Source organism: Heptranchias perlo, chromosome 3, assembly GCF_035084215.1.
Source record: "Heptranchias perlo isolate sHepPer1 chromosome 3, sHepPer1.hap1, whole genome shotgun sequence".
NCBI lineage: Eukaryota > Metazoa > Chordata > Chondrichthyes > Hexanchiformes > Hexanchidae > Heptranchias > Heptranchias perlo.
The window spans coordinates 86087953-86103348 of NC_090327.1; the positions used below are offsets into that span (position 1 = coordinate 86087953).

At 43.7% G+C, this 15396-nt stretch overlaps 1 protein-coding gene across 4 annotated transcripts in view; it reads right to left on the bottom strand.

Moving 5' to 3' along the window:
* LOC137317063 (lethal(3)malignant brain tumor-like protein 4) overlaps window positions 1-15396 on the bottom strand; it is a 297932-nt gene that overhangs the window by 198391 nt on the left and 84145 nt on the right. For all 4 annotated transcript variants that reach the window (XM_067980723.1, XM_067980721.1, XM_067980722.1 and 1 more), the window contains exons 9-12: window positions 14624-14728; window positions 13691-13826; window positions 13171-13262; window positions 1968-2119 (exon numbers count right to left, since the gene is read on the bottom strand). In XM_067980723.1, coding sequence (XP_067836824.1) covers window positions 1968-2119; window positions 13171-13262; window positions 13691-13826; window positions 14624-14728 — 485 coding nt within the window. The remainder of the gene's footprint in view (window positions 1-1967; window positions 2120-13170; window positions 13263-13690; window positions 13827-14623; window positions 14729-15396) is intronic.

Here is a 15396-nt window from a genome sequence, read left to right on the forward strand (position 1 = left end):
AGTGGTCTGATAGGAGTACTAAGAATTGGAAACAACCAACAATAGCATAGAAATCAAAAGAGAAAGTACCCAAAATTCTAATATTTTGGGGAACAGAAATGGTGTAATGTCCAGCATTTATAGAGGACCAGAATTTGGGGTGTGGGTCAAATATGCCGAATTTATATCTGTTCTAAAGTAAACATTAAATTTTGGTGGAATCGGCTGTTGGCAGATGATACACCTGCTCCCCAAGGTGGTGCATAGGATCACAGGATAATGAGGGCCAAAGCTGCAGACACAGAAATACCTATATTTATGCCAGGATTGCACCTGACTTAAGCTAAGATTGCAGAAAAGAACGATAAGTTACCTGCATGACATGTGAAACAGGGAAATCGTTCACAACTTTGGCTGAAACAGCAGCCCCAATTTTAACCTCGGGCAAGTTCGGGGCGAGCAGCATGCAGGGCGGTGGGAGTCGATTTCGGCGTGAGACCCGGGCCATTTTAACTCCCAAACCTGATTTAAATGTGTCTGCATCGTCTCTTGCTTGAAGCTGTAGGATCCTTTCTTAACAGCACAGCTGAGAAAAGATTTTTGTGATAACCTTATTCTGAGGACCGTTCCCTTGGGTCCGCAGCGGCGTCAGCCTCCCGCCCAATTTTCCACTTCTGCCCGTCAGCTCTGACATCATTCCCACAGCTTCGAGAAAGAGACAATGCAGACACATTTAAATCAGGTTTGGGAGTTAAAATGGCCTGGGTCTCATGCCGAAAAGTCCGTTGGGGACTCCCACCGCCCTGTATGTCACTCGCCCCAAAAATTTGCCCTAGGTTAAAATTGGGGCTGCTGTTTCAGCCAAAGTTGTGAACATTCAAAGCCTGTGAGTTCAACCATTTCCCCATTTCACTCATCATCATTCTCTCAAAACATGAACTGACTGATCTGGAGGCCTCACTGTCAGGGGTGATGGATGCAGATGTTCCTGGTGCTATCACTGATTCTAGGTAGTGCTGCATTGCATAGAAACCTTCTCCGATATTGGCACTGAGGATGGCATTGGATTGCTCCATGACCCTGCCATTTATGTCAGGTCCTCCAAAATGGTCCTCAGTGCCCCCAGGCAGGTGTGATGTTCATCCAGCATCCTTCTTTTTAGAGCAGGACCCAGAGAACAGAGTCCGCAGGCCTGGGAGTCAGGGACTGACTTCTGCAAGGCCTCCACTCCCCACTGTTGGATCCCACTTTCATCTCTGACTCCTCTGGCAAAATTGAGGGTAACGAATGGAAGAGCCACACATATAAAGGGATTGCAAGGAATGGTTAGGGGGAGCAAGGCCGCTCAGGTGAGTTCAGTAAACTTCCTCTTGTACTGCAAAAGATACTTGGGGTTCAACAAGGTAACAAAGCCACCTCCCTTCACAAAATGCATACCACATTCTTGGTGGATCTCCCGCCCCTGACCCCAAACACATCGTTCCTCCTGTTCTGTATCTCCATTACAAGGACACAGCAGTTCTGGCTTTGTGTAGTTTGGCATTGTTTCTTTGATCTGACTGCCATCCTTGTCGCCCAGATTCTGTCACTGCCTCTGTAAGCAGCAGCAGGTTTTATATCATACTGTTGCATCAAGTCTCTCCCTCTCCAAATATTTTCCTACCTGCCCATTATCCCTCCCACGTCCTCACCCCTGCCTCATTCCTCCTCCCCATCTCACTCCCTCCATCCCCTACACCCACCTCAAAGTAATTTATTGCCCTCCTCTCTTCATAGTCCATTTGGGGCCTAACCCGCATTATTTTCTGTGCCCCTTCCCCTCATGTAGCTGAAGCAATGCAAATTGTATTTACACAGCCTGTATGCCTCTGCTTATTTAAATGGACTGACCCCACTACCTGCGTTTTTCCAAGATCTCCGTTACCAATGTATCAAAATTCCACATGGTAATACAGTGCTGAGAATGATTATAGAGAACAACTTCTCACCAGTAATCGTATGTGTCATCCCAGTTATCAAAATGCACCAAAAAGCGATTGTCTATTATATCTGTCACTGAAGCAACACAGATCAGGGAAGGATTCTTTCTGTCAACAGCCTCCAGCTTCATACCTACTCGAAATCCTGAAGGAGTAACAGTCTGTGAGAGACAGATAATGGTGTATGTTAAAAGCAATGGAAAATGGCAAAGTTTGATATTGTAAAGTAATTACATATCTTGCCAAAAACATGTTGTACGATATTTAAAAATAGATGTCTGTGGATGTGAATACTTAGCAAGCTGGACAAGAGCCAGTCTGCAGTGAAACTTGTTACTACAGGCCTTATTATTTTACATTTATACTTCTGTTTGAATGTAACTCCATTCTCTCATTTCCTTGCAGAAGTTGCTATTTCCAAACATAAATCATTATAGAACCAATCACCAAATACAGGACATACTGCCATCATTTCACTTCCTCAAACTATTGCTGACCAGCTGTTGCTCCCCTACCACTAAATTAGAGAATTTACTCTACATTTTTAAATATTATAGAAAAAGTTCTTCTCCCAAAATAAATCATAATGCCCCGAATTTCCCTAGGAATGCCGATCTACCGGAAGTATTATCAGGGCAGGCAGATGTTAAAATTGACATGCGATGTGGGATCATTGGGTCTCATCCTCATTCGTCCTGTGCTGGGGGTTGCATTACACAAAATGCGGTGGGTGCTACTTGCTACCACCCCCTTTTCAGGCGACCTAAAAAAAAATGCGGTTCTGGCAGGACGATGTCACTCACCAGAATTCCCGCCAGTCTCTCCTCTGTCCCCAAACGTACAGTTCAGGTGATGCAGGAGTACAGTACTCTTAGCCATTAGTAGTAGCCACCAAAGTGGGAATGGTTCTGGTTTCTTTGTGGTGTATATTCACACAACTGGCTGCTCTAAGGAAATCTGCCTTACAAGCAAGCAAAGGGCTCATTTGTGATAGTGTGTTGTTCTCTGCAGGATCTGCTAACACTTATTCAGCAGATGGCTAGCCTCGCTATTTACGTCCCTCCCCCCACAATCTAGCAGGCACCCCAACTGCACCACTTCTCACATGGGCACCCAGCCTCATTAAGTAGCCAGACCATGGGAATTCTGATATGTACGTCCCTCTCTGCCAACGTTATAGCAGTGGATCAGGATCATGGGTTTTCAGCCCCATGGCCTTTAGTTTCAAATGTTTTTACTAGGTTTGTTTTAATGCATTTCTTTAATATGCGAACAGTACACCACTATGCCACAGCTTATAAATACAGACAAAAGTGACTTAGAAGAGATTCTTTTGAGACTTCACTAAAGGCACCAAAAATCTAGAATATTTTCAGTATATTACATTACTGTGCAGCAAGACAGATCTATCATAATACAGCTTCAAGACTGTAAGCTACTTTATTTCTGTTGAATTGTTGACATTTGCTGTGCCAGTATTCTCTCACATCCAAGTACGTCAGTCATGCAGAAATAATGAAAATCTAGATTTACTTTATGCACAACCTTTTTTTTTATCAACTGAAAGTAATCCAATCCTTTATAATCTTACATGAATATACATATCTTGTAATTTGCTGCAAAATCCTGGCTGAATTACAACAAACTAGGTCAAAATGTGCTTTTTGTAAATATTGCTCTGTTCACAGCAACATGTACTCAAATTAATTTCTATCATGCCAGCAAAAAAAAATCAACTCTATTTCTGAGGTTCATCAAAAGTAATAATAAAGCTGGGTTATGAGAAAGTCATGCTCAAACTGTATAGTGCTCTAGTCAGATCACAACTTGAGTACTGTGCCCAGTTCTGATCTGTAAGGCACAAGGAAGGCAGTTCAAAGAGGCATGAGACTGATTCCGAGTATCATAGCACTGAGTTGTGAGGAAAAACTACAGAATCTTGGGCTTTCCTCTCTTTAAAGGAGGCAACCAAGTGGTAATCTTCTGGAAGTATATAAAATATTAAACGGTATAGGGCAGATAGCTCTGGAACGTGACTTCAAACTAAATCGTGAGTGGGGCAAGATTCAAACTAGTGAAAGGAAAGTTTAGGATTAATGTCAGAAAAGGATAGAGTGGTCGAGCCAAAAATCCTGGAATCATTAAAGAAACAGTTAAATGCTCGGATGGCGGAACTGTGAGGGCCCTCCTGGACAGATGAGTTAAGATGAATCAAATGTCCTTTCTTATCTGTATCTAGCTTATGATTGTATGACTCCTGTTGTAAGCATCTATCATGTCTGAATAATCAGCTATATGATAGATATCTTCCTTCAGTGTGGTGGAAGGAACTACACAGGACAGATGGTGGCAGGCCAACCACACTGATGTTCGAGACATCCAAGTCCATTGCACCAAGCTCACTCATCACCAATTGCTTTGTCTAGACCTTCTTGCAGGGTACTTTTGCAAAAATGGCACACTCTCCATTAGGCTAACTCCACCTCTATGGTGCTCAGTGACAGGTCAGTCTGGATAAAGTCTCCCTTCCTGCACAAACAACCATTCTATATTAATACTTTTTTTGCATTTTTGATGGACAACAATAAAAGGAAAGGGAACAGCACTGAATCCTGGTTTCATCAACATCCACAACTGGGCAACCCAGAGGCACATGGAACAACAAATCTGCCAAAGGCCAAAGGGGAGTCAGGTCACATTACAGCTCAAATGTTCCCACCTGTACCAGAGTGATAGCAGGTAAAGGTTAAATTATGAGTACAGGTTGCCTAAACTTGGCTTGTATTCCCTTGAGTTTAGAAGGTTGAGGGGTGATCTAATTTGTTTAAAATAATAAAGGGATTCATTAAGAACACTTTAGAAAAGATGTGAAGGCTTGAGAGAGGTGCAGAAAAGATTTACTAGAATGGTACCAGGGATGAAGGACTTCAGTTACGTGGATAGACTGGAGAAGCTGGGGTTGTTCTCCTTAGAGCAGAGAAGTTTGAGAGGAGATTTGATAGAAGTGTTCAAAATTATGAAAGGTTTAGATAAAGTAAATAAAGAGAAATTGTTCCCATTGGCGGAAGGATCGAGAATCAGAAGACACAGATTTAAGGTGATTGGCAAAAGAACCAAAGGCGACACGAGGAAAAACTTTTTTACTCAGTGAGTAGTTATGATCTGGTATGCGTTGCCTGAAAGGGTGGTGGAAGCAGATTCAATCGTGGCTTTCGAAAAGGAATTGGATAAATACTTGAAGGGAAAAAATTTGCACGGCTACGGGGAAAGAGCGGGGGAATGGGACTAGCTGGATTGTTCTTACAAAGAGCCGGCATGGGCTCAATGGGCCTAATGGCCTCCTTCTGTGCTGTAACCATTCTATGATTCTAATAGGGTAGATACAGAGAAACTATTTCTTCTGCTGGGGGAAACTAGAACAAGACAGCATAATCTTAAATTTAGAGCTAGACCATTTAGGAATGAAATCAAAAAGCAATTTTCATGTAAAGGATAGTGAAAATGTGGAATTCACTCCCCTAAAAGGTGGTGGATGCTGGGTCAATTGAAATTTTCAAGACTGAGATCGCTAGATTTTTGTTAGGTAAGGATATTAAGGGATATGGCGCAAAGGTGGGTAAATAGAGTTGAGGTAGAGATCAGCCATGATTTACTTGAATGGCAGAACAGGCTTGAGGGACTGAATGGCCTACTCCTGTTCCTATGTACCAACCTAATTTTTATGTACTACCAAGGCAGCTGGATGCAGAAAATGAGCGGAAGGCCTGACCTGCCAGAAATGCCAATGCATTTTCCAGTGCACAAGAAGTGCAGCGTTGGAAATGTGCACCTCAAACAGGTGCTTGCTTCATCTGAATATTAATTTGGGGCTTGTCACTCCTGCTGCATACCACTTCTAGTAGTTCTGATGTGCAGGACACCTGCCGTAAAGAACACCTATTTGAAATGGGCATCCACAATTGCTATATAGCACTACATATCCTGGAGATCATAGAAAGAACACAGTAAGTGGATTTTAGGCACTTAACTACTTTTCCTTACTTTTTGAGTTTTTTTTCCTGTTTGCACTTAGCCTTTGTGCCGAAAGGGGTGAATTATTTATTTCCCCCCCCCCGCCTCGCACAATTACTGGCAGCAATGAGTTTCCCAATGGGGTTCCACCTATGATATGCTTGGAAGAAGAGGATCTATGGAGGATTACCAAGCAGGTCAGGTTGCACGAGAAATATTCTCTGCCCACCTGCTGGTGCCCACACTCTCTCGTCTGCAGACAGAAGTGTAAAATATCTCACCTTGACAGATGATCAGTGGAGGTGGAGGCTTCTTGTCAAAAAAGGAAGCTGCGACAACAGGCCCACAATCGCATCAATAAGATAAATGGATGCTTGACTAACCACAATGTTGGATCCTTCCTTGGAAACACTCCAATCACAGCATGTCCCATTTTCAGAGGTACAGCATACCTTTTTATCCCCTATTGTGAAACTTCCCGTTAAAGAAGGCATATCAGAGTGGTCAAGAAGGACTTTGCCTGACTGACCGCACCTGCAAGATGTCACCAATCACTTCTGCAGGACTTGGCAAACCTACCTGGCAATGACCACAGGAAACTGTTTTTTCAGTCTTTCACAGTTTTCTCAGGTCTGGGTCAGTAGACAGGCAAATGTAGTGCTGTCTCATCCAATGCAAGGACATCAGTAGCTAACATGCAGCATGGGGTTGGCACATGCAGTGGCCTGAAGCTTTGCTCCATCTCCTTGAAGGCATGCTACAACGTTGACTTATATGGAGTGGCACTCCCCTCACAACCACCTCAGTACAATACCTCCTCCACATCAGCAACCATCAAACATGGTGGTCAGGTGCTGGGCTGTTCTATCACTTTCCTGCAGACTTATGCATGCACCTTGGGCTTCCTTTTTGCTCGTCTCTTCCGCTTTAGTAAAGGCTGTTCATAGGTTGGGATGTCTTCTGAGCTCTCCGAAGGTCTTTAGAATTTTTATCCCCTATTGTGACACTCCCCTTCAATTGTCCCTATCTCTTTAAATTTGAGGTACACAAAGTTTTCCAGTCCCACTATTTGGATCCATGCAAATTTACATCTGAAATTATGCTAATGAGCTGAGTTGGGAAATTTGGGTGTAAATAGTCGACTGCCATTTGAGTCTTTGTAAAACTTTTCGATGGCCATTCTGGCGATAACTACACAAAAAGAGGGAAATTTAGGCATATGATCATGGGAAATAATCTTCTTAGGGTCTGGATAAGTAAAGACCTAGATAGTGTTTCTCCATCTACTTTTTAAAAATTCATTCTCGGGAGGTGGGTGTCGCTGGCAAGGCCAGAATTTATTTCCCATTCCTAGATGCCCACGAGAAGGTGGTGGTGGGCCTTTTTCCTGAACCGCTGCATTCCATGTGGTGAAGGTGCTCCCACGGTGCTGTTAGGTAGGAAGCTCCAGGACTTTGGCCCAATGACAATGAAGGAAAGGCGATACGTGTCCAAGTCACGATGATGTGCGACTTGGAGGGGAACTTGGAGCTGATGATGTTCCCATGCATCTGCTGCCCTTGTTCTTCTAGATGGTGGAGGTTGTGGGCTTGGGAGGTGCAGCCAAAGAAACCTTGGCCTGTTACTGCACTGCATCCTGTAGATAGAATACAATACAGCCACAGTACGCCGATGTTTAAGCCAGTGGATGGGGTGTCAATTTGCTTTGTCCTGGAGAGTGTCAAACTTCTTGAGTGTTGTTGGAGTTGCACCCATTCACTACAAGGACATGTACTGTGTGATTATGAGTAAAATTGCATTCAGTCCTATTTTGTACATTTTATACTGTTACCAAACTCCTTAAAGTCTGGCGCACTCCAGGAGCACATATCAAGAAATTGCCCATGATTTTCTAAGCATTAGTTTTAATGGAATGGAAAATCCTGGCCAAGATATCCGACTGCAATAACTTTTGGAAAGTTGAGAGAACAAAGCTTTTAGATGGCAGTGGGGATAAGAACAGTTTTTATCTGGTTTTATCTCTGTATACATTACCCAAAAATTGGAAATGAAACTAAGCAGCAGGTAGCAGTCTTCCATGACTGTGGACCACATATACATGATAACTCCCCATGAATAGTGTTCATAGGAAAATTGTAAAAGTTCTTATCATCTTAAGCAGACAAGTCAAAATAGTGACACTCAGTAAAAGTGGCATATTCTCACATGTAGACGCAAAGAGATAAGTACAGAGAAACCTTTTCTGTGAAGTGGACAACGGCAAATGAGCCTTCATCCTGCCTGGAAGTTTACCTAGTTTTTTTTTATTATTAAACACAATAAAAATTGCCTAGACTGGTACATGTCATTGGTTTGGTCCATATTGTGGACCAAGGTTCTCAGGCATCTCTCATAAATCTGGATACCATCAATGTTCTCTACCATTGATTCCTGTTAAAGATGGATGATAAGCTACAATGGCTGCTGCATGAACCTTACAAATTAGGTAGGTGACCTTGAGAGAGTATGGATTACAAATGAAGAAAAGTCGAAACACCTCCCCGTCAGCTTTCTAATCCCTGTTGCAGCTCCATCAGCATCGCGCTATGCATTTTTCTAAATTCCAAATGTTCTTGGTCATAAAGTGTTGATTTTGAATCCATTACAAGATTGTTTTTCCATCAACTAAAACAGAAAAAAAAGTCTGCTTTTTTGTAAAAGAAAAGGTATGAGACATAGTGGGAGAAAAAAATTGGATAAGGGCCATTTTTGGGCACAGGTAGCACGATGTGCTATTACCCCGCGCGCAATGGCCCCTGCGCAGGCAAGACGTGAGTTTCGGCCAGCCGAGGACTCACCTGCAGTCAGCGTTCCATTCCAGGCCTTGCACTTTCCACCACCTGGGGGTGATCAATCTCTTAAAGGGAGGATGTTTCTTAGAAACCTGTTATTTGCTGAAAATAACAGTTTGCTGTCTGCACGGAGTCTGAACGGAGATCAGACATCGCACACGTAAAACATAGATGCAGGTCCCATCCCTATGTTTACACACTGATAAGTTATGTTAAATCGTTGAATAAAGGTTGCACACTACTAAATCCCACATCCTCCAATCAGCACGCCAGACCTCACCAATCTGCCCATCTGAGTTGGCGTGCACCAAGGTTCTCTGCTGATGCACTAGAGACCTTGATGCAACAGGTGGACAGGAGGAGGGAAATCCTATATCTGCGGTCGGGGGGGTGGATAAGAGGCCCTTTAGACATATATTCAAAAGGCAGTGGGAGACTAAGTCAATGCCAGGTGCACAGCATCATGAACATGGATGCAGTGCAGGAAGAAGTTCAATGCTTTGACATGGGTGGTCAAGGTGAGTGAGGTCAACTGTCAAGTGGCATCTCCTACCAATTGCACCACACACTACACCCCCCATCACCCAAATACTAACAAACTCTTTCCATCAGTACTCAACTCTTCCAATCAGATGCTTTCTCTCACCCTTACACATTACCACTGTTTCAAGCTGCCCACCCACAACTCACAGGCCACACACACTGGCAGCTATTCAATCTTGACAAGCACATTACCCAGACACACGTCCTGCTTTCTTGCAGGAGAAGATGCCGCATATCAGGAGGCAGAAAGTGGCAGTGGCATTTAACCACTCGAGCCTGTTCCACCATTCAATGAGATCATGGTGGACCTGTGACCTAACTCCATATACCTGCCTTAGCCCCATATCCCTTAATACCCTTGGTTCACAGAAATCTATCAATCTTAGATTTAACATTCACAAGTGAGCTAGCATCAACAGCCGTCTGCAGAAGAGCGTTCCAAACGTCTCCCACCCTTTGCGTGTAGAAGCACTTCCTAACTTCACTCCTGCACATCCTGGTACTAAATGTTAGGCTATGCCCCCCCCGTACTAGTATTCAAGTCTAGGAGACCTCCAAAAACAGTTAGAAATATCTCGACAGCCAGAAGCAATAATCCAGCCACTAATCTGTAAAGCCTGCATGGTCCCTTTAAATAGCGCTGGTGGGAGGTCCTCCAAGCACTCTAAGACATGTTCAGATGGTCGGGGTTAAGACTGTGCGTTGAGTTGAGTGTTAAGTCCCAAAATGCTGTCTATCACTTTAAATCAGCGTTGCACACTGATTGAAGCCATTTTCTCCATACTTTACATGATTCCAGCTTTTGTTACCTGTGCCTGCGCTAACTCCTTTACCAAGATAGTGTCCAGCGCACATCACGCTGGAAATGTGCATGCGCATCCAAGACGCCATCTTGGATGTCGGAGAGGCTGCATAGCGCTGAAACAACTGGTGCTATACGGCCCAATTTAGCACCCAATATGTTTAAGATAAGTAAATAAGGCATTTCTAAAGATAGTATATATTGAAATAAGAAGCATATTTTTTTAAAAATGTGTTAAACTCGTATATTAACCTGCAAGGTACTTAATGTTATGTGAAGATACTCAGCAGGAGGGAGAGGCCAGCAAAAAGTAACTGTACAAAGAGTGTAAAATAAATTGATGCTCAAGCTAGAGGCCAACTGAGTAAAAAGGTGACAGAGCAAGTTTGTGCTGAAAGATAAGGGGCAGAATATGACACTAAGGAGTGAGACTGAATCTAAAAGACCAAGCATGAAAATTAGTTCTAGTTAGGTGCATGCGAGCAGCGCAGCAGCTGGATGTACAGAAATGGTAGGATCAGGAACTAGACCTGTGATGTGTGCAACATGCATGATCTGGTATATCCTAGAATGGCAAAGCATCTAGGAGAAGTAGACATGCATGAAGTGTCAGAGTGTGATGTTTGAGCAGAGAAATGTTGAACACAAGGGCCAACTGGCTATTCTGTGCAAGTCATAGCCAGAGAATCACCTGCAAAGGCTTCGCTTCCTGCTCCCGCACCGTTACCTCTGGAGTCCCCCAAGGATCTATCCTTGGCACCCTCCTATTCCTCATCTACATGCTGCCCCTCGGCGACATCATCTGAAAACACCATGTCAGGTTCCACATGTACGCTCTACCTTACCACCACCCCTCTCGACCCCTCCACTGTCCCTCATTTGTCACACTGCTTGTCCGACATTCAGTACTGGATGAGCAAAAATTGCCTCCAACTAAATATTGGGAAGACCGAAGCCACTGTCCTTGGTCCCCACCACAAACTCCATCCCTCTCCCTGGCCACTGTCTGAGGCTGAACCAGACCGTTCGCAACCTTGGCATCTTATTTGACTCCGAGATGAGCTTCCGACCACATATCCTCTCCATCAATAAGACCGCCTACTTCCACCTACGTAACATCGCCCGTCTCTGCCCCTGCCTCAGCTCATCTGCTGCTAAAACCATCATCCATGCCTTTGTTACCTCTAGACTTGACTGTTCCAATGCTCTCCTGGCCAGCCTCCCATCTTCCACCCTCCACAAACTTGAGCTCATCCAAAACTCTGCTACCCATATCATAACTCGCACCAAGTCCGTTCACCCATCACCCCTGTGCTCGCTGACCTACATTGGCTCCTGGTCCGGGAACGCCTTGATTTTAAAATTCTCATTCTTGTTTTCAAATCCCTCCGTGGCCTCGCCCCTCTCTATCTCTGTAACCTCCTCCAGCCCTACAACCCTCCGAGATCTCTGTGTTCCTCCAATTCTTGCCTCTTGTGCATCACCGATTTTAATTGCTCCACCATTGGAGGCCATGCCTTCAGCTGCCTAGGCCCTAAGCTCTGGAATTCCCTCCCAAAACCTCTCCACCTCTCTATCCTCCTTTAAGACGCTCCTTAAAACTTACCTCTTTGACCAAGCTTTTGGTCACCTGTCCTAATATCTCCTTATGTGGCTTGGTGTTAAATTTCATTTGATAATCGCTCCTGTGAAGCACCTTGGCACGTTTTACTACGTTAAAGGTGCTATATAAACACAAATTGTTGTTGTTGTTACTGGAAAATATGTTCAAGGTGGTATTCAATCTATTGGTATTCAGGAATAGTGAAGCAGAGGGGAGGAAGTCAGTGACCATTCAAAGGGAGAAACAGCACAGGGAAACCCTGTGGCTCTGGACTTGTGCATCATGCATATAATTCTTGACAATTATGATGAGGATAAGAACAGCAACTCCAGGCCACCGTAGGGTAAGGGATTACCAATGGAAAATAGTGTGACACATTCCATGACAACAGTTGCATGTAGGAACTTTCATAATATGGGGAATACACAAACTGATTTGCAGCCATGACCGAGAGTCCCGATTGGTATGATCCTCGCAATGTCAGAACTACGGGACATAACTGAATGAAAAAAACTTCTGAAAAGGGAAAGGAAAGCAGCCAAAAATCATGATTCATTTAGAAACCAAAGACATAACAAAGAGTAGAATGCAGGTCTTGCAGAGGGAGTTTGAAGAGTTCGGTTCTAAATTGAAGTACAAGTCAAGCATAGTAATCTCAAGATTACTCTAAGTGCTGGAGCAGTTCAGCAGAAACAAAATAAATTCGTCAGAACACAATTAGGCAAATGGGGTGGGATTTTCTGTGCTGGTTCTGCCACTTTTGTGGCAGTAGCAGGGAAGGGTTGGAAAATTGGGCAGGGATCTGTTACACTGGATCGCTGCCCATTTTGGCCCCAGATGTATCTTCTGGCATCACGTCTGCCGAAATATGGGCGGGTGATAATGTGATAATGATGGAATAACAAACGTCACATTTTCCAAGCTACATGCTAGAAAAACTGGAAGAGAATAGGCAGTGACATTTGCTAGGAGAGGCACAATGCCTTCAAGCATTTAAATCTCACAGCGGTGAGTGCAATGGATGTAGGAGCCATTGTTGTATTCATCCACTGCAGCAGATTTGTTCATGCAAATGGAGACTCCAAATTTTTCTTTCCAGCAAGGCTGCCTCCTCCTTTAAGCTGCCACAGGCATCCAACTGCTGTCACAGCAGCCATTTGCAGCGGCGAGCTCCCCAGCGCAGACAGAAATGGCACCGGAGGCCAACCCAAAATATTTAAATAAAGATGACTCCAGAAACTTTTCCAGGGTCAGTGCCGGGCCACTTGGGCAGCGTTTGACAAATAGCAATCTCTTTGAGTCCTTGAAGGCCTCAGAAGGATAATCCAGCTTTGTGTTCAGAGTTTATCTCTAAAGTCAACATTATGAAATGAAGAATAAACTACTTAAACAATTGGGTGATATCATGAAAAAAATACTTACTGTATTCTGAATTTTAAATAAATTCTTTGGGGCTGCTTGAGCCTTACAGGTCTTCAGGTAGTTTGCCCAGTTAAACTCCTCTTCTTTATAGCCTGAAAAAGAAACGAGAATCCTGTCAATAATGAGAAAGTTGATGGGGCAATTTAATTACTAGTATCATACATCAGGCGAATTTATTTCATAACATCACAAATCAAAATACTGTACAGTGGAATTTTCTCTATGTATGTCAAGAATGTGAATGGGATAGTACCTTTGTTTCGGTGACAGCCAGTTTAGGTTCTGTAATTGCTTGACCAAACTAATCTTTATTCTTGCATGGTATAGCACGCTAGGCTGAATTTGACTGTCCAAATTAATTCAGAATTGCATGAGTACTTTTCACATTTTAGGACTTGCAGAGGCAGCTGTCACTAAGATGGCTTTCAAATGTGATATGTGCATATTATATGTTCTGCATTGTCTTTTCAACTTTCTGTTAACAAATATTTATATTTTTCTCTAGTTGAGACTTTCAGACCTTTGGGAGGATGCAATTTGTGGCTGGTCTTCTCGCACCATCCCACATTATGGATATCAGGTGAGTCCATGTTAATCCAGAAATCAAAGCACTCAGAATATCCGTCAAAGTGGAGCCTCAGGCGAACTCCACACACCTAATGGGAGGAAACAGTCAAGCTGAAGTTGTTTGCATTAATAATGCAGTAAAATTGGGTTAGTAGTCACTGATGTTTATCTTGTATTATATTATGTATTAGTAAATGTTTCACCAGTAGAAATCATTTTGTGGTCTCTGACCGTTTACTGGAGGCCATGTTTTTTAATGTAGCTGTTTGGGACTCGCAGTGGGTACAGATTAATACCGTGCTATTTTAAAAGTTACATCTAATTTGGGTATGAATAACGGGCAGATTTTCCACTTTTGCACCTGGGAGTTAAATAATAGCCGAAGTGGAAATTTGGAAGGGGAGGAACTCATGTTGGAAAATCAGGAGGGCTCCATTACAGGTGTGCGATCCTCCTCACCCAATTTTTCTCAATCGCTCTGCCCAGATGATTATTTAATGCCTTGCACAAAAGGAGGAAATTAGTAATATACTAATGTTTTGGGCGGGAGAAAGCCATTCATCCATCTAGCCTACTGATCCAAAAATCCTACTAGCTTCTTTACTGTGACTCTGGAACTTATAGCGCTGTATCATGGACCAGCTGGTCTTTTTCTGTCTTTTGTCTTCATATGTACACAGCAAACCACCCAGACCACTCAATCTCACGGGTCTGATTCGGTCTCTGGCCATTATGTTACGCAGATGGTGTGAAGATGTCAGCACCAAGCCTAGACACAATCCTGGCACGGAGAATACCCATGCTAAAAATCAATCACAACACGAGGCAATTGCTGCACAGATCAAACATATTCAACAACCAATTACTCATGCACATAAAATCTTACCTCTGCCACTGACAGCACACAGAACATGGAGGGATGCCGAGGGTCGATGCCTTCCAATCTCATGCCTACTTTAAATCCATTTTTATTCTGGGGAACTAATTGAAACTGTAAGAAAAAAAGTGTATTATAAGTATTTCCTCTCCACAACTGTCTTCAAACCTGGACATTGATTCATAAATACTCCAAGCTGACTTTCCACTGTTTACAGGTCAACTTCATCCCACCATTGGACCACTGGCTTTAACTTTGGACTCTCAGGTATTTTGCACCCCAATCCCTACTCAAACCATCACTATTCCTCTGCCCCTTCCTACTCTTCTGCTGACCTCCCAGGCCTGAATTCCTGCTTGAATAACCCCACAGCTACCCTCTGTGCCTCTCTCAGCATCCTCCAAAGGGCCCACCTAGGCACCCATCGCTTTATCCTTATGAGCGGCAATCCCAATTGACCCATCCTCCTCTCTCAATGACCTTCCCACCCGGCGTGAAAGCTGGGGGCTAATCTCAATAACATCCTTCCCGTCCCGTCCACCCCAGCAACCAATGCCTCATTGGTCTCTTCCAGCATTTCCCTCCAGAATGTCCGTTCACTTATTTTGGGGACAGGACATCTGGCCTAACAGGACTCACCGCAGTGCAAGTATCTGCGCTGGTGCATGGTTGGATGTGATGTGATGTGATGGTGTGCCCTCAGAGGAATGGAGCTTCTCTGAGGAATCGCCGTCTCCCATGGCCCATGCCTGTTGCACACCTCAGTATGCTCATTACAAACT